The sequence below is a fragment of the Podarcis pityusensis genome (assembly GCF_964106645.2).
Source record: "Podarcis pityusensis genome assembly, chromosome: 13".
Classification (NCBI taxonomy): domain Eukaryota; kingdom Metazoa; phylum Chordata; class Lepidosauria; order Squamata; family Lacertidae; genus Podarcis; species Podarcis pityusensis.
In genome coordinates, this window is record NC_138038.1 from 37,288,212 (window position 1) to 37,307,865 (window position 19,654).

Here is a 19,654-nt window from a genome sequence, read left to right on the forward strand (position 1 = left end):
CAAACTAGCAACAGGCAGATTTTTCCTCAGTTTCCCCAAGGAGATACAGCAAAGATCTTCCTCCACTCTCACCCGCCTCACTGTAGCAAGGAGTCACTGAATTTTGTCTTTGTTTCTGAATTTCTTGTAAACATCCCCCTGGGCTCACAGCAAGCCACTGATCCAATCTTCGCCTTAAAACAGGAATCTTTCTAAGGCAGACAGTGACAGCCAGGCCAGGCCTCGTCCTACATTCAACTCAAGAAGAAATGAAGGTGACGGCAAGAGGAGACAACAGAATATGTCTGGTTACTTGCTGAAGGCAGAAAACTCCTACAGGGGACAGCGGCTCTGGCCTGATACTTGTAAAATTAGACAGTACCAGACCTTCTACCCTAGGAGGTACCAGCTCAATCCAATTTGGCACCCTGTTTGTTAGCTGGGGGCTGATCCACAACCATAATGAACAGTGCTGGCTTTCTCTTTGTGCCAGATCACTGGCTGTTTCCCGCTTTCAGATCTTGGGTCAAGGCATAAACCTTTGTCTTTGACCACAGAGCCATGATCTGGGCATGCAGTGTGAAATCTCCCAGTGATAATATTACAATGTCAGGGTGAATACTGTTGCTATTCACCCCAGTTAAGAAAAAAACAAACCTGGAAGGATATGTGCCTCAGCTCAGGAAAGGGGAAGCAAACCAGTTCCAAATAAATGAAGTAATTTGAAATCAAATAAATCTAAAGGGAAGGTTTACAAACTGTTAGAACACCACTATGGGATGAGGTATGAGTGAAAACAGAGATAGCCTCATTGATATTAGTCACTATATGAGCATTTCTACACAGGGGCTGTATAGCAGAGAAGTATATGCACAAACTCCCAATATTTTTTTTTAAAATGATTTATTTATTTTTAAAACCCATTAAGTTCATGGTGGTAGGGTGGTTTGCTGGGAGAGTTGTATGCCATTTGTCACTAACTACGAGACCAAAGCAAATTCCAGTAAACACCATGAGACTCCACAAGCCCATTCCACAATTTTTATTTTTATTTTGATAACAGGAGTAGATGCTCTCTTTGGTTAAACCACTGCATTTTCTCCAGGCAAAAAGTAGTACACTTGCTCAGAAAAAGCAACAGAAGTGAAACCTTGGGGAAGATGTCTGCAAGGACAAAGGGGTGTTTACCAAGTACTGCAATGACTGTGTAAGAAAAGCTCTGAGGGACAACTTAGAGGCGTGTATGCATCAAGCTGCAAATCATCTCATGTGACCCTGCACTGCGTAGATCATTCGTCCCCAACCTGGTGCCCTCCAGATGTTTTGGATCACAATACCCATTATTCATGGGCATTACCAAGGGAGGGCAGGGGAACAGCTGCCACCCTAAATCAATCAAAATCAATACAAATCTGAGGTTCTGCTCCCCCAAACAAAAGCCTGCCCCCCCAACACAAATCCTGGCTACGCCCATGCCATTATCCCTCACTACATTCAGCCATTCCTTCTTTGCCACAGCTTTCCAACCAGCAATTGTTCCCTCGCTTTTTCATCCATCCATTTGTCTCTCTTTCCCTCACTTGTCCATGCATCCATTCATCTGCCACACGGAAGAAAGCATTAGGGTTCAGAGACCCACCTTAGAACTAACAGTTCTCATATCCAGGCTGCAGGCCTGGAGTGCAGTAAGATGCAGGTGAAACTTGCTGCTTCTCCTTCTTGTCCCTGCTGTATAGTACTATGTAGTGCTTTTTCATTGCTGTTGCAGCAGCATGCTTCTTCCTGATATCAGATTGGGACACTCAGCTGGATTCAGCAAAGTGAAAACAGGTAGCCCAACACCAGGCCTCTGGAATAGCTTGCCCTTGAGGCATTCTCAGAGGAACAGAAATTGAATTTCGGATGGCATGAATCTGCTTAAATTCCAAACAAACAAACAAGTCCTCCAAGCAAACAAGGCAGCTACATGTGCTCATAGGCCAGGATCTGAGCTTTTATATTTGAGGGCAGAAAACAACTTCACATACATATACACGTGGCAGTTTACGAAGACCGGTTACTGATCCTGTAGGATATTCCTCCTGTAGGATCTTCAGCTTTACCATATGACAGAGCTTGCTGGCTAGAGCCACATGGAGCTATTTGGCCTATTCTCTAATACTACATGTCTACTACGGAAGCTGTCCACATTGCAGAGGATTTTCAGTACATCCTATGATGCACAATCAGTTCACACAGTGCATTAGCCAGGCCTGGAGTGGCCTCACTGGTGGTGAGCCTGAGCGGAGAGCATGACCAAGAACACAATCCATATCTCTTGTGGCTCTGCATGGCAGGAGAAGGTGGGCAATGATGGGCAAGCTGTCACAGAAAGACATGCCTGCCCTTACTAATCTCCTTATGTGAGAGAATCCTGACAAACTTCTGGAAAGAAACGACAACAGAATACAATCTGAAAGAAGTTTCTCTATGATGGCATGTTGCACATTATGTGTTTAGAGATAGGTGTGAGCCAAGGGGCTTCCAAATTCACTGTACTCAAGGCCCCAGGAAATATCTGGACGGCCTGATGACGATCTGCCTATATAGCGACATCATGGAGCATGGTGCTTAATAGCACAAGAGAACAAGTCTCTGCCCCAAGTAGCTTATAATCTAAAATCTGACATAAGGGAAAGGAGAGCCCTTTTACTGCAAATGTTAAATTGTGAGCCCCTTGGGACGGAAACCCGTCCACTTCAATTTTGTAAAGCGCCATGTACTTAGGTTTCACCACAGGAGGATATGGAGGCTAAGGGGTTATGCCAAAGGCTTCATGGAAGAGGTCCTCTGCCACGTCTCCCACTAACAATTCTCTACACACCCTTCCTTTCTTTCGATCCACTTACTCCAATGTTTACAACCAGCCACCAGTCCTTAACATGTAAGCACACGTGACTCCCACTAAACAGGTTCTTCTTCCCTTGAACCCCTTTCCTTCTTTCTTTTCTTTTGCTCTTTGTCTCGTCTCTCCCCCTCCCCTTTTCTGATTTAATCTCCAGGATCTCCACACTTCTTGGCTGCATGATGCCAAGTTATTATCAGCTCAGAGACAGAAAATGATTCCCTCAGTCATTCTCTCCCTGCTGATGCAGCTGAACATTGCAGTTATTTCGTAGAGAGCCTGGCGATGAGGGGTGGGATTCCCGTACAAATAGCTGCTGCCATCTCCCCAGAGTCAGCTGCATCTCAGCTCCCTGGAAGCCTCCAGGTGCAAATGAGAATGAAACTCAGCTCAGTTACACACTAGTCTGCAACACCACTAAAATCACACACATTTGGGTATAGTGGCACCTTAGTCCCATCAGACACATACAAAGAAATCACAGCAGACACAATGATGTACTAGATAAGGTCTCTCTTTGAAGAGGTGTCTACTACGCACCTCAATGTGACTGCGGGAATATATGTAAACACCAACACAAATATGTAGCACACGTGTTCCCAATGCCTATTTCATGCCTAGAAAATGGCTGTGGAAATGACCATATGCAGTATACACAAATACAGCCTCCGAATATACCAGCCACATAAAGGCATCATCCATCAAAATTACACAATACGGGCACAGAAAATAACTTTGGGGAAGAACACACTCACACATCAGTACTACTGCAAACATTTCATAATATACCACAAATACCATCATAATGGTCACACACATTTACAGCGGCATGGTGGCTATAAGAAAACAGCCAGAAATGCATCACAGCCATGCAACACCAAGACACACAATGACACCTAGACAACATACATGCTACCAATGTAACAAATGCACAGGAATTTATAGCAAAACACACACAGACACAAAATCAAGCCATAACACAGCCCTCATGTTAAAAGTATGATATCAAATCAGCCACTGTGTGAGGATCCAGGATAGCTGTTGAGAAACAGGACTTTACTTGACATGTTACTTCAAGGCAAGCTGCTCCCAGTGTCTTCCATTTTTGCATTAAGAAACTTGGTTATAACCCAAGATTGCGCTACGCAACCTTTTGACCAACGTTTCAAGGCACAAAGACAGGTTACAAAACTGTAAAGCACACAAAAATACAATTGCAAACACACACACACCAACCAGCAGCTAAAGATTTTTTCCACGTACAGCACATTTCAGCCAATGCAGACTTGAAAAAATGAGGTTTCAGAGGTTTGGGGGAATTGGGTGAGAGAGACCAGCAGCAACGAGGCTCTATGAATCTCTGTGGGTGGGAAGTTTCCAAGGTGTGGGATCGCCACTGAGAAAGCCCTCCCCCTTCATATTAATCAGCCTGATGGGTCTCAAGCACTGCTCTTAAGGCTTGGTCAGGCTGAAGGCTGCAGGCTGCAGGTGTGTAGCTAGCTAGCTCTGCAAGGGCTAATGAGCCTTTAGGACAGAGGGTGGATGAACTGTCTCTCCTATGGCTTGATAGTGCCCTTGCCCTGTTCCCTCTCAGACCTTCTCTTTTGCCAAGTAAAGGCTTTGACCTCCTGTGACAGGACATCTAGAACAGCCTTTCCCAACCCGGAGCCTTCCAGATACCATTTGTGCCCAGGCTGGGGAAGGCTGGTGCAGAAAGAGCATCCGGTGATGTAGCAGTGACAAAAGCAGATGGGCTGCCCCCGCAATCTGCCTCTGCTCGTTTTGCTGGCTCACGGGCCATGAGTGATGCCTTTTCACCTTTGAACATCGTCCTATGGACTTTTCTATGGCAGGGTAGCTCACTCAGCTGAACCATAAGTCTGATTTTTCTTCCCCCACCTTTTTAAAATCCCATGCTTTTTAAAGTCTTCTGATGCCCTCAAGCCCATAGCCCTTTCACCCTTCTCCCCATCCTGTCGTGCGCTACCCTGAATCAGGACAGCTCCTTTTCATTTCCCCCTCTTGCTTTCGGAGCGTTCAGTGACTAGTGTTAATTTTCATGCTGACTGCAGCCCTGACAGGTGGCAAGTCCCATGGGAGGCCTGCAGCAAACCCACGAGGTGCCAACGCCTCCCTGGTATGCAGCGGGCGAGACCCGCAAGCCATGCCACTGCTTAATTTAGCTTTCATATCAAATTGGGAAATCAGCGGAAAAGCTACAACATAAACAGGCCCGAAGTCCCAAGGGGAGCCCGTTAAATTAACCCAGTATGCTACAGGCTGGCTTCTGTAAAATACCCCAGGCTGAGATAACAGAGGAAGGCTTGTGGGAGTTGAAGGAGGGGGAAGAATAACTCAGGTTTGGGACTATGGCAGTGGGGAAGGAGGAGGAGCTATGATTAGAATTGGCCCATAATCTAGACGGATGGGACTTTTGTCCCGGACGCACTGGCTCTGCAGAGGTTCCAAACAGCCAGCTGCCACTGCTGCGGCAGGCACAGGGCTGTGAGTTCAACCCTTTTCAGCCGCCTTGCAGTTGTGAAATTAGAGTGCCACCCAGTGGCTGAGACCTGCAGTGAAGTCCCTAATTTCCATTCTGGTCATTGCCCCGTATTTTCCAGCACCACAGAGAAAGAACTGCCACTTCAATGGAGATGGTGAGGCTGGGATGGGGCAGAATCCAGGACAGCTTCTCACTGACACAGATCAGATTGTTTAGATCCAATTACTGACATGAAAATGCATTTTTAAACGTAATAAAACTGAACAGGGAGCTAGTTTGGAGTGCTACCCATTCACGTTCCCCCATAACATGCCCTTGCCCTACCCCCACCCCAAACAATGAATTGGCAATGGAGCAATCCCAGGTGGCTGGATGAATCCAGCCTTTCTCCTTAATTGATAAGGTTCCTTGCCAACGCAGGTGGGCAAGAAGCCTGCATTTGAACAACAAGGGTGAAGTCATTGTCTGGCCTACACACTGGGAATGGGGACCAAGGCATATTTTTGCCCTTTGGCAGAAGAAGGAATGCTAGATTAAACAAGTTAAACTAGGGAAATTCAGAAGGAGAGTAGCAAAGGGGGCAAAAGGAAGTCCACATGGCCAACTTTGGAGGGGAGAGATCTCCTGCAGAGATCATGACTCTGGAGTGGAACACAGGCTTGGGAAGACCTTCACCAGAAACCGTAAAGAGCCACTGCCAATCAGAATAGAGAATACTGGGCTCGATGGACCAATGGCCTGATCTGGTATAAGGCAACTTCCTATGTTCCTACTGAGACAGCAGCAGGAGCTGGAGCCACTAGCCTGCTGCCAGCACCTGACATCCTTGGGTAGCTGCCAGGTCCCCTGTGCAGGGATCCCAATGTAGATGTCCACCGTCTCAGTGTCCTTTGAGGGACTCTGAGCAACAAAAGGCTAGATCGAGCCACTCTGCTCTCAACCCAACGTTGCTCTGGAGCATTGTGGGAAAACTAAAGGGCTGAGAGACCCAGTTGCCCGCAACTGCTTGGAAGGGATACAGGCTCCTAAGCTTGCCAGGGCTCACTGACAGAGGTAGGGGCTTACCAGAGGATTGTTTGCCCAGGACTCTCCTCAAAGCTAGCGATCACTGATGTGTGAAACTGCCATTGACTCATTTAGTTTAGTACTGTATACTATTGACTCCCAGCAGCTTAGCTTGCCAAGGTCTCAAGACACTAGGAGCTGAACCGCAGAACGTCTGCATGAAAAGCAGGAGTTCTACCACTAAGACATCACCAGCAGTCCTTAGGAAAACCTCCTAAATTAACTCAGTATGTTACAGGCTGGTTTCAAAAAAACCACTCTATGTTGAGATAACTGGGGAGGGCTTTTAAAACTTGGAAGGGATTGATCTTTACCTTAAAAGAGGGAATTTGGGTCCCACTCACACAAGCACACATACACAAATCAGTTGCATTGGAAGGTAACTACTGGAGCACGAGTATAAACTAGAAATTGTATTTTATTTTGTTCAGCAACTTTGTTCTGTATTCCTCTTACTCTTTATCCAACCGGTCATTCCTATCCTAACAAAACTCTTCTTTGGTTTACCCTAATTGGACAAAAAAAGCTCATTGTGCTCATGAAGTAGGACACTGAGGTAAGCTGTCAGCTTTAGGGTACTGACTCTACAGAGATACCGATTCTTTATCTAATGGTCACATGCTTGAAAGGGCTCTGGGACTGAGGCAGGCACTGCTGCAGTTCCCCACAAGTACAAATTTTGAGAGAAATTTGCTTGCAGCTTGGGATAGATGAGGCTGGGCACATACCTGATGCCCAGGTGTGAGTGAGTGGGAATTCACTGGTGCTGATTTGGCAATACAGAAAGCCTGGCCAAGGGTATCAGAAGAGTTTGTCACATTTGTGCAGCAGTGGGATTGGAGCTAGTGTCGGGAAAGACTGCTTTAAGAGGAAAGTCTTTCTGTCTCTCTCTCTCTCTCTCTCTCTCTCTCTCTCTCTCTCTCTCTCTCTCTCACACACACACACACACACACACACACATGATTCTATGAATACACACAAACACATCTCTACACCTGCTCTTCAGGAATTATTATTTGCACACAGCCTTGGGTGTGAAGCACTATTTCAGCTCCTTGCTCTGCCATGAAGCTCACTGTGTGACCTTGGGAAAGACACACTCTCTCAGCCTAACAACTTGGCTTCACAGGGCTGTTGTTATGAGCTGACAACTGCAAATCCCATCCTACGTTGAAAAGTGTTACAGGCATTATAAATAAGAGAAAGCTGAGGCTGAGCTGAAAGGAAAAGCCCAAGATGGAAAGCAAACCACCCTGGCAAATTATTTGTGCAGGTCTTTTGACTAGCCAGGTGGCTTCTAACCAAGGAGGAAGTGCCCCACTCCACAACTATCTTCACTAACACTCAACTCCTCGCCCCCACCTGCATCTGGCTTCAGGACCTGGTTTGTTAGCAGATATAAAGAAGCAACTTCATGAGTCAAACCAGTGGACAGTCCAATGCTGTAATGTCTGTCCCAACATGTTAGGCAGGGTTACCTAATATTTTTGACAAGAGATGATGGGGACTTTACACAAGTAAAGCAGGTGCCACAACCACCGAGCTATGGCCCTTCTGGAAAGTTAGGGTTGCTGCCTTGCTCTGGCAGTTTCTGGAACCTTCCTTAGCTGCACCATAGAGAAAAATTCAATAAGCATTCCTCATGCTGAGAGGAGCCTCACCTACTGAATTTCTGGCTGACACGGAGCTGTTTTAAGGCACCAGAGCCTTGCCAGAAGAAATGTTAAAAAAGGCTGCAAGACTTCCAAATTGTTGCTTTTTTTCAGCATTCAGGAACTTGACACCTCTCAACCTGCCAGAAAGGTTCTTCACCTCTGTTCTCAGAGGCAGCTCAAGACAGAGAATGCAAAAATGCCACCCAGGTGAAAAGCACATCAAGTAAACTAAATCATTGCCAGTTTCATGCCTTTTAAAGTGTGGCACAACCTTGGACTTCATAACTGTTGGGTTATCCCCATGTGCTGTAACAAACATATAGCAGCACCTGCCCTTGTTCAAAAGGTAGGAGTCTGGTGCCACGTTGATGTGACCCTGAAGTGCCATAGCCTGTGTTGCCTCTACTGTGGTGCCCCCTGCTGATGCCCTCCAACTTCTCAAGCTGCTGTTTCTCTTCTTCCTTGCCCTTTCAGCGCTGGCTTACTAACGTACAGCATCCAACTGTCACTGTCACCAGCAGCCAGCAGCTTCAGCTGCCCGCCACCAGAACCTGCCGGTGCGCTGCCTGCCTTGTCACATTATGGGATGCGACCCTCCCGCTCGACTGCACACAGCAAGTTTCTGGCTGAGCTGTGGCAGCCGGCAGGCTTCGGGACATGCTTGTTAGCAATTTATGATCCTGCTGAGGATAGATGGCAGCCTGCAGGGCTGGGATTCAAAGGAAACTGGGATTGCTGTAATCTCAGAGACACAAGGAGGGGGTGGGGCAGCGGAGAGAGTGCTGTACCAAGGCCAAAGCAGTAGGGAGTCCTGCAGTGTGGATATCTGGCCAAGGCGAAGCACTGGTGCAAAACTGCTGGGGTTGGGAACTGGTTTCCCAGGGAGCAAGTTTTGTCTCTACTTGGCAGCCCTTGGATAAAAGTTTCAACAGATTTTAAGAACTCTTTTTGTTAGTTTCTTAAGCAGGCTTGTAAGTTATTTACCAAGTTGCTTACTGCGAGTTAGAATCCCCTTCGCTTTTGCAAACAAAAAGAGAATGGTTGGTGTTTGTTATTCTTAACAGAACTAAATCTAGCTATGCCTGGACAGGCAGATTGCAGCAGAGGGAGAGAAGCAAGGCAGGACCACCCTATCAACTCTGCTGAGAAACCAACTCCATCAGGCTATCCCTCTCCCCCAACTATCATTCAGTCACATCCATTCCATCAGGTTTCAGCAGAGGGAGAGATGGGTTTGGCTCCTCTTCTGTTTCAACCATTTCTATTCCAGCTGGTTATTGTAAGAACTTTGCAATTTAGAACTAAAGTCTGAGTTTGCATTTTTTTCCCCCTTCTTCCCTCGCAATCTCTTCTTTCGTGCCATGACTTTGTGCCGTGACTTTGTAATCCTGAGATCAGGGACTCTCCTATTTCTGATCTTTGTAAGCCACTCTGGGAACCTTTTCGGCTGAAAGTCCAGGTAAATATGTGCTGATTAAGTCATTAAATAAATAAATATTGTTCATATCTAGGAACAATTACGGGCTTTTTAGCAACCACTGGGTAGTGGTGTTATTTTAAAGAATGGCATGTGCCACTGCTGAATGTCGGGTTTTCCCATGAATATTTTAAATTCAGTTTGTAATAAAATGAATGTAAGAAGAGCCTGGATCAGGCCAATGACACATTGAGTCTAGGAGCCTTTTTCTCACAGTGGCCAACCAGATGCCCGAAAGGAGCCGAGTGCAATAGCACTCTCCCACTCCCTGGAGTTCCAGCAATTGGCATTCAGAGGACTACTGCCTCCAACAGTGTACATTCAGGTTTCTGTTGACACAAGGCTCTGAACTGAGACCTGTACACTGTTTGTACAGTGGAGAGGGCTCAGTAAGTATGAAAATTGGGGAACTCAATTGGGAGTTTCAATTTAAAATGTTGGGAGTGTATGCAAGAATAAGCAAAATCCACATGAATATAATGGACTAGGGTGGGTGAAAGGAGCTTATGCTGTGATTGAAGTATTGCTTTTGCCCTTTTATTTTATTTTCACCTAGTTGAGTATGCACTCAGTGACACAGGAGATTGCACAGTAAGGTTGTCACCTTTCTTTGTCTCGACAGGGACTTCTCATGTGTTTGACAGTAAAAAATCCAGATATTCTACAGTGGCATTGCCATGCAGCTGTTAAAAGCATACACCTTAAGGCGGTGGGCCTTTTGCTGCTCTCTCCTGCCATTTTTAAACCACTCAAGAGCAAGAGGATTTTGCTATTTTATCCTTTACGAGTGTGTGTGTGTGTGTGTGTGTGTGTGTGTTTTGCTTTACACCTTAGGATCTAGAGGACTCTGACAACTCTGACTTGGCTAGATTAGCCCCCCAAAACTTGACTCTGCCACTGCCAGATCTGTACTTGGCTCCACATCCAGCCACCATTTTTTTTATTTCAAAAGTTGGCGATGCCAAAAACTTTGTGTGTTCCCACTGCCCCTGACACAAAAGTAGGGATTTTATAGTTCAAATTGTCCTCTCCTTGAAAGCTTCTTATATTTTCTCAGCCACACCAATATTGGCTGGGTTCTGGGGAAATCTCTTTCAGTAAAAGGATATTACATATAATAACATCTCCTCATACTTCTTAAATTCCTTGAGAGTTTGGTCAAAAATCCAAAAATACAGAATTAGTGCAACTTTGTCAGCAGAATCTTCTAAAGTTCTCTACGCACACAGAGGCATAATCATTCGTAGCTGACTAAGTGAGCTGCTTCAATGTAAACTCACCATGTAAGTACAGTACTCCTTCTCTAGCAGGCAAGTCACGTCAGTCCCTATGTCCTGCTGAAATCCAGTGGATAACCTTTTGAATAAGAAAAAGGGAGAAAGGTGAATGAGGTACTAACAGGCACACTCCTATGTATTCCCTCAAAATTGAGCCCCATTGGACTCAATGATGATTACGCTCAGGTAAGTGCAGCATAAGCTAGGCAACTGTAGGAAAGGAGACTATTTGTGACTATTTTTATTTGGTTTTGTTTTACGTGGTGGAAAATGACATAGTTGAGGTCATACTGAATTCTGTCTTCCAAGAGCGGCTGGGATTAGAAATCATAGAATTGTAGAGGCAGAAGGGACCCTGAGGATCATCTAGTCCAATCCCCTGCAATGCAGAAATATGCAGCTGCCCCATATGGGGATCAAACCTGCAACCTCTGTGGTATCAGCACCATTAATTCCTAAGAAAATAAATACTGCAGTTTGCACCTGCTCAAAAAATCACCTCCTTTGACACAGAAATCCTGCCAGAAATCCCAAATGTTTGAGAGCTAGCTGTGGCTATTCAGGAACAGTCTGCCCATGCTCAGAGACACAAGCACTTATTATGCATATGCCATGGCTAAGGCCTAGTACTAAAAATAAACTAATGATCTAGTTTGCTTAGCATGGCTGGCTGCTTTTGTTCTTCTGCGTATATAAACTCCTATGTTTGTAATAAAAACCTTTAAACCACTTTCACGGATGCCTTACTTATGTACAGTGGTACCTCGGGTTAAGTACTTAATTCGTTCTGGAGGTCCGTACTTAACCTGAAACTGTTCTTAACCTGAAGCACCACTTTAGCTAATGGGGCCTCCTGCTGCTGCTGCTGCGTGATTTCTGTTCTCATTCTGAGGTAAAGTTCTTAACCTGAAGCACTATTTCTGGGTTAGCGGAGTCTGTAACCTGAAGCGTATGTAACCTGAAGCGTATGTAACCCGAGGTACCACTGTATATATTAAATAAATCTGTCAGCAAATAAACTGGCCCTTTGATTGATGACAATGTTCCACTTATTGCCATATGAAGGAGCATAGCTCAGTACAAGCCAAAGGTCCCTGGTTCGATCTGCAGCATCTCTGGGTGGAGTTGGGAGACTCTTGCCTGAAATCCTGGAGAGCAGCTGCCAGTCAGTGTAGACAATACTGAGCAAGATGGACCAATTGTCTGACTCAACATAAGGCAGTTTCCTATGTTCCTCTCTCAGTAGTCAAAATTGCGCATTTGTGTGCGTTTTAACTAGATAATTAATTCATTGAAAGTGAGGCGAGAACAACGAGAGGATAGTGATTTTTAAGTGCTGTGAAGTAGAATAATTTATAGAATTACCGCGGCTTGGTTTATGGGGAGAAAAGCAACAGGCGCCTGAAGTGGAGGATACCACCGAGCCTTTCAGTAGCACTTTAAAAACAAAATTTAAATAAATCAATAGGGCTGCGGTGAATAGTCGGTTGCCATGGTAATGGAACCAATTGCCCTTTTCTGAAATGGCGCTTCGGGATAGCGCTCTTTGTGGGGGAAGGGAAGTCCTCTGCCCTGTTCCAAGATGTCCTTTGATAAACTTGCCCACACTTAAAATGGCCGTTTCGGGGAAAAATTAATAGGTGCATCTGTATGCAGTACACGGCCTCTTTAGAGACAGCGCGGCTGCCGACTGCCCTTTTCTAAGATGGTGGCGGTCCGGGAGTAGCGCCTCTCAAAATGGCGGCAGGCATTCTCTGCCCATACTCAAAATGGCGCCCACCTTTTACCGTGTTTTCAATGACGAGTAAAGCCGCGCAAACCATAAAAACGGGCTACCGCCATTCCATCTTCCCACAACTCTGATTTCCAGCGCTGACTTTCAGAGAGAAACTTCTCTAAGACTCCAGTTACAGATGGGTAGCCGTGTTGGTCTGCCATAGTCGAAATAGAAAAATTCCTTCCTGTAGCACCTTAAAGACCAACTAAGTTAGTTCTTGGTATAAGCTTTCGTGTGCAAGCACACTTCTTCAGATACACAGTGTGTATCTGAAGAAGTGTGCTTGCACACGAAAGCTTATACCAAGAACTAACTTAGTTGGTCTTTAAGGTGCTACAGGAAGGAATTTTTCTATTTCTCTAAGACTGCATTTATTTAAAATATCAGTTTCCCTTAATAAAGATGGCGGCATTCTTCTCTTTTAAAAAATGTGACTGGGTGCTAGCGCTTAATACGGCTTCTAAATTCTCTTACCTAAAATATCTTAATTTGAATTCAAAGTGCGGAAGGAAGGCTTTGACCCGCTGAGTTACTAGGGGCAGGTTTTTTGAACCCCAACCGTGAGAGGGAGAATGACTAACGTTTTCCAATATGGCCACCTGCTCCTTTTTCCTTTTAACTGAATTAGCGTTTCCCTTTTCAGAAACGTAGACAAAAAATGCAAGAGCGATCATTCCAATAGTCAAACACGGGACAATGATCGTTTTGACGTAATTTCCCCTCGGATGTCGAGTGAAAGTGATAGCAGCCCATAGGATACAATGCAGAAATTCAGGAATACAGTATGTAGTGTAGCTATGGTTGGGCAGAAGCGTGCCCCAAAGTAGAATCTACTTGAAACGGGGTTTTATACTCTTAAGTTCTTGTTTTGTGTGACGAATGTGCGTGTCTGTTTGTATAAAGCCTCAAAACAATTGCAAATTGTGCCACAAATGCAAATCAAATACTCAGCCTTCTTTTTTATTCCTAACGGGTAGGATGGGGCGCTGAAGCTGAATAAGTTACAAGAACTCTGCAATTGAAGTCCAGGGATTTTATATTTAAAAATTAACACTACACTGCATCCAGCCTTTGGCACAACAAGCACCCTTTTAAACGGCGTTTAACAACTTTATTAATAATTTATTTTATTAATCACTTCCTATGAAACATCCCAAAGCGATTGATGATAAAAAAGGTATAGCTTCTTAGGGACAGAACTGCCTAAACCGTATAGAAACTTATTCTTGTATGCTACTACAGTGGCAAGAATGTTACTTGCCATAAATGAAAAGAAGCAAAGGAAGAATGGATACAAAAACTTACGGAATTTGCAGAAATGGCGAAACTTACCAGAAGAATAAGACATCAAGATAACACAATTTTCATAAAAGATTATCTAGCTTATCACCCGACGAAGTTATTTTTAAAATTGAAAATCTTCCATACAAGATACACCTCAGCGGTATTTAAAGTTTAAATCAATTTAAAGTGGTCTCTGGAATGCCCTCGCAACTCAAAAGTCAGAGCTTTACATGCAGTGAAGTCCTGCTAACGAGCTCCTCAAACAGAAATGTGGACACTGTACATCCAGGTGCTCGCGTTAGTCTCCCATTTCTGCGTCTATGTTGAGTATACGTCATCGAAGGAGGAAAAGGGATGCCGAGCCCATAGTGGGGCGTGGCTATGGAGAGCAGCTGCCCGCTTTCAAGATGGAGGAGCCCAGCACATGGGATGAGCCGAGCAGCGGCTCCAGTAGCAGCAATGAGGAGGATGAGGACATGGAAATGGAGGAGAAGGGGCAAGAAGAAGAGAAGGGACGAGGGGGAGCTTATGTGCCAGGACAGGGGGCTCCTCCAGCACCTGGGGAAGAACTGGTGATGGACGAGGGTGCCTATCGCCTCTATCATCGCGCAGGCACAGGTCAGATCATGTATTGGAAGGGGGTGGGGTCTGTCTTTTTGGACTGGAAAGTAAGGGGACGCTTGCTAAGGTGAACGTGAAAGGATTCCAAGATTGTAGACAGGGAAGAATGGAGGTGGGAATTTGTCAGGGTATAGATGCATTGGTTCTTCGACGTGGGCCACACGGGTTAGTTTGGTTGTATAGACGAGCCTGATTCCTAAAGACCTCAGCCACAAATATTATGGGAATGTGGCATGGCATGTGATGAGTGGCTGTAGGTTAGGAGCATCCTTTAGGGGCAGGAAGATATGGTGTGTATGTATGTGTGTATATATATATATATATATATATGATAGGTTTAAAGCGACAAGGGGTATGCACTGAACCTCATTTGTAGCAAACCCATGACCTCTTAACCCTCACCAACTTGGTAAAGTTGCAAGAGCTGTGGCTAAATAGTAAGATTCAAAATAGATTCCACTGCATGTTTTTGCACAAAGTTAGTAGTTGTGAGTACAGAACTAGGAGCTGAGGGCTGTGCCGGACCTCCTGTTGTACTATTTATATCAAAAAGGTGAAACAAATATTAAAAACACCACAAAGCAATTTCAGCATAAATATTTCCGGCAGAAAGGCCTAAAACTAAATCCGCAGTAAATTTACATACCATGTGTTACATATGTGTATATGTTAAGATACGAACAATTGTTTGCATACGGCAAGGAAGGCTATGACTGTAAATCAACGTGATGAAGAAAACTCACAGTAGATATGGGGGAAAGAGGGGAATTGCCACAGAAAGGAATGCTGATGTCCCTGTGTCTCCTTCGACCCTGTGCAGGTTCCCCTTGCTTGAGCTTTGACATTTTGCGAGATGCCCTGGGAGAGAATCGAACCACCTACCCGCTGAGCCTTCTCCTTTGTGCTGGAACTCAGGCTGAAACTGCCAATGCCAACAGGTGAGTTTGTGAGGAGCTTGGCTTCCAGCAAGCCAGCTACACTTGTCCTACTGAAGCCAGGACAAGAGGGTCTATAGCAGGGATGTGGGACCCCTGGCCTTCCCTTGTTAGACTCAGCTTTGCGGTCAGTTGTCGGGAATGCTGGGAACTGTAGTTCCCACCATCTGGAGGGGCAGAGGTTCACCATCCTTGAAAACACCTTCTTATAGACCACTGAAATGTCTCATTTTCTCTCCCCCCTCCCTGCAAATAGGCTGATGGTGATGAAGATGCACCACCTCTATGGGACCAAACGTGCTGGCAAGGATTCTTCAGGGTCAGAGAGTAGCAGCGACAGTGAAAGTGATGAAGATGAAGAGAAAAAACCCCAACTGGAACTGGCCATGGTCCCCCATTATGGGGGTATTAACAGAGTTCGGGTACGAACCATATTTCCTGCTGGTCTCTCACTCTGCTCTGGCACAGTTCTCTACCTTAATGGTCTGTTGTTGTTTTGATAGGTGACAGAATTAGGTGGATCACAGATCGCAGCGGTTTGGTCTGAGAAGGGGCAGGTGGACATATACGACCTACAGCGCCCCCTCGTGGCCCTGTCCGACTCTCAAGCCATGGCAGCCTTTCTGCGAGAAGAGCAGGCCAAGATCAAACCTGTCTTCTCATTCGCTGGGCATATGACAGAAGGATTTGCTGTGGACTGGTCTCCCAAGAAACCAGGTAATCAGCTGGGATGGAATGGGAATGGAGTTGGCAGAGCTGGGAACGTAGGCACAGGAGACCTGGACCGGCGGGACTGCAGTTCAGAATAACTTGTGCCTCACCTATTCCAGGGACTCTTTTGACTGGTGATTGCAACAAGAACATCCATCTGTGGACACCCAAGGAAGATGGATCATGGCTTGTAGACCAGCGGCCTTTCACAGCCCACACTGCATCAGTGGAAGACCTGCAGTGGTCCCCAAATGAAGCTACGGTGAGGAAGTGGTTTGATGGGTGCAGCTTGCTTTAGAGTGAAAATTTCTGTGCTTGGGGAAATGTTAATGTGCTTCCTAATTACCTGGGACTTAATCAAAGTATTTCAAATCAGCTAAGGCTGCATTTTTTTATTCTTCAAAAAGGCAATTGCCTATTACAGTGGTACCTTGGGTTACATACACCTCATGTTACAGACTCCCCTAACCCAGAAATATTACCTCAGGTTAAGAACTTTGCTTCAGGATGAGAACAGAAATCGTGCAGCGGCAGCAGCAGGAGGCCCCATTAGCTAAAGTGGTGCTTCAGGTTAAGAACAGACCTCCAGAACGAATTAAGTTCTTAACCCGAGGTACCACTGTATTTCTCTTGCATATGCTTGGCCACAAGTGGCCACAAGGTTGGTTTAATGGAATCTGAAATCAGATTGGCTTTGATTTGTATTTTTAAAAAGGATATAGTCGAAGATCAGATCCTGGTGTCAGGTGAAGTTTTCCTTTCCAGGTGGGCTTGAATTTAAGCTGGTATTGTAAAGCAAAAATGTTCCTTTGCCCACAGTTTTCCTTTCCTCACATGCTTTGAAATCAAGAATTTTCCTTTATGCTGCCTTTGCAGTTTGAAACTAAATTGTCTGGGCAAAAGGTCTTGTTGTCAGTTGCAGCTGCAAGCCCCACTTTCCTTAGGGGTTGGCTCTACTTGAAGTTCCTGAGTGGAACCAGTTCCAGTGTAGCTGCACCCAGCTTGAGAAGACATCGGGTGGGGATTTCTTAGGGGTGGAGACTGCTTTCAGGGGCCATATTAAGACCCCAGCCAGGCCTAATGCTGTGCTCTATCTCTGCAGTCAGAGGTAGTAATGCTTCTGACCGCCAGTTGCTGCAAACCACAGGAGGGGAAAGTGCTCTGAATTTGCTTGCAGGCTTCCTATAGGCATCTGACTAGCCACAGGTAGGACAGGAAGCTGGGCTTGATTGGCCTGATCCAGCAGGCTCTTCCTATGGTCTGAATTAGGCCTGCAATACAGAGGTTCTCCACTGCATCACTTTGCATGGCTTTTTCCACATTTCCTTTTACCTGTGTTCCACTGCACTGGATATACCTGTGCCTTTTCTCCTTCCTATTCACAATCTCAAATTCTGCAAAAGCTTGACACAAACAGCACAAAACGAACATATTTATTACACAAAGCAAGTTATTGTACCTAGGCACTGCTTTGCCAACCCGAGCACAGGTCGTTAAGCCAAGATTTGTAATTACCAGGTAACTGGTCCGATTCAGAATATCAGTGCACAAGTTTTGATGATAAACTTCGAGAACAGTTCACAGGGGAAAAGCCGATTTATACGACTTCATAAGGGCATACTGGGATTTGCTTGGGGAACAAGGCCTGATGCAGGGACGTGAGAGCTTTCCACTATGTGTAACCATAACAATTCTTTGCCCTTGTTCTTGGATCAGGTTTTTGCTTCCTGCTCAGCGGATGCCTCCATCCGCATCTGGGATACACGGGCACCACCGGGGAAAGCCTGCATGCTGACTGCCAGCCAGGCGCATGATGCAGACGTCAACGTCATCAGCTGGAATCGAAACGAGCCCTTCATCGTCAGTGGTGGCGATGATGGGATCCTCAGGATCTGGGACCTCAGGCAGTTCCAGGTTAGAAATCACTGTCAAAATATGTTTGGGAAAGCCTTTAGGTCAGGAGTTGGCAACCTAAGGCCCATGGGCCACAAGCGGCCCACGGGGGTCATTTAACCGGCCCCCGAGCTGCCCAGTTGGCGAGTCCCCGCACACGGCGCTAAACTAGCGCGGTGCAGGGACTCACTTCTGTGGCGCTGGAAATCGCAGTCGCACTCACTCATGGGCACATGCAATTCGGCCCATGGAGGTATCTCCGCTGGAGTCAACCAGCTCAGGCAAGGTAAACCTTGCCCACCCCTGCTTTAGATGTTGCTGAACTACAACTCCCATCAGCCCCAGTGAGCATGGCCAGGGATGATGGGAGTTGTAGTTCAGCAACATTCGGAGGGACAAAGGTTCCTTACACCTGTACACAACATTATTTCCCCTTCAAATCTTCTTCACGAGCAATATCCCTCAAACTCAGCCCTTCTTTTGTCCTCCCCTTTCTCTGCAGAAAGGGTCGGCTGTCGCCACCTTCAAGCAGCACACGGCACCCATCACGTCCGTTGAATGGCACCCTACAGACAGCGGCGTGTTTGCAGCCTCCGGCGCCGATGACCAGGTGACGCAGTGGGACTTGGCTGTGGAGCGAGACGAGGAAGCAGAGGCCAAGGACCCAGCTTTGGCCTCCATCCCACCCCAACTACTGTTTGTTCACCAGGGAGAGAACGACATTAAGGAGCTGCATTGGCATCCGCAGTGCCCTGGCACCCTCGTCACCACAGCCCTATCTGGCTTCAACATCTTCCGGACTATCAGTGTCTGAGCGAGAGAGAGGCTTTCAAAATGGCCGCCTGGGGTTTGCGGACCTGTTGCTAAGAGAGGTGCCAAGCCGCAGTACCCTTCATTGCTTCTTTCAAGATGGCCGCAGTCTCTCCTCCCTGTGGACTCTAAAACCTTCTAAAAAATGGGTTATTTTGTTGGTTTAATAACTAACTTTTGCTTTTGGAATAGGTCTTCACAGCTGCCCCGATTAAGCTTTGCAGTCTTTTGATGAGGTCATCACCTCTCTCTGTCATCCCGTTAATGAGTGATAATGATTAGAATAGCCTTTGCTCTGCTTTATCTACACTCATTCCTCGAACAAATCGGATGATTCAGGTCTCATTTAGATGTTTCCACTCCGCTATGGGAAGAGTTCAAAACAGACTTAATGGCTTTTTCTGTGTGTGGAACCATCCAAACGTACGATGTATAAAACAGTTTGCAAGCATCTGCTTAACTGTTCATCAGAGCCTACCACTGATGCAGCGGGGGGCGGAGAGGAAGTTGTTTGTAAAGAATAATGTATTTTAAATAAATATAAATTATTTTGGAGGGAAGGTGGAAACCCCGTCAACATTTTGACAGGCTGCATTTTTCTTGTTTTACCTCTGTACAAGCTGGGACATACTAAGCTCACGGCCCTGCACCAGCCATGCAGAGAGAGCCCAGCAGGGGCTCTCTAAGCCTGATCCATTTGCCACTTACTGAAAACAGAGAAGAACTGGGGGGCAGCATTACCCTACAATAATTTCTCTGATCATGTATAATACGGACTACATG

General features: G+C 45.9%; 2 protein-coding genes across 5 annotated transcripts in view; one reads left to right on the plus strand and one right to left on the minus strand.

Annotated features, from left to right (window-relative positions):
- KDELR1 (KDEL endoplasmic reticulum protein retention receptor 1) overlaps positions 1-13,242 on the minus strand; it is a 124,974-nt gene extending 111,732 nt beyond the window's left edge. For 2 of the 4 annotated variants that reach the window (XM_080977619.1, XM_080977620.1), the window contains exons 1-2: positions 13,092-13,242; positions 10,844-10,919 (exon numbers count right to left, since the gene is read on the minus strand). The gene's annotated coding sequence lies outside the window, so the exon portion shown is untranslated. Of the gene's footprint in view, positions 1-10,843; positions 10,920-12,205; positions 12,328-13,091 lie in introns of those variants that run through there. The other 2 variants (XM_080977621.1, XM_080977622.1) reach the window with 1 other exon arrangement.
- A 964-nt stretch (positions 13,243-14,206) lies between these two features.
- Positions 14,207-19,453, plus strand: GRWD1 (glutamate rich WD repeat containing 1). The gene is made up of 7 exons (XM_080977611.1): positions 14,207-14,519; positions 15,343-15,460; positions 15,714-15,879; positions 15,961-16,174; positions 16,288-16,430; positions 17,885-18,082; positions 18,564-19,453. Exons 1-7 carry the CDS (start codon positions 14,222-14,224, stop codon positions 18,873-18,875), a joined length of 1,449 nt encoding a protein of 482 aa, XP_080833737.1. The 5' UTR covers positions 14,207-14,221; the 3' UTR covers positions 18,876-19,453.
- Positions 19,454-19,654: the final 201 nt, after the last annotated feature.

What these genes read in the sequence shown, in the direction of transcription:
- GRWD1 (XM_080977611.1), top strand. Translation starts at nt 14,222, where the DNA reads ATGTTGAGTATACGTCATCGAAGGAGGAAAAGGGATGCCGAGCCCATA. An exon ending in CTATCATCGCGCAGGCACAG is followed by an intron (nt 14,520 to 15,342) that starts GTCAGATCATGT and finishes GACCCTGTGCAG; the next exon opens with GTTCCCCTTGCTTGAGCTTT. An exon ending in CTGGTCTCCCAAGAAACCAG is followed by an intron (nt 16,175 to 16,287) that starts GTAATCAGCTGG and finishes CACCTATTCCAG; the next exon opens with GGACTCTTTTGACTGGTGAT.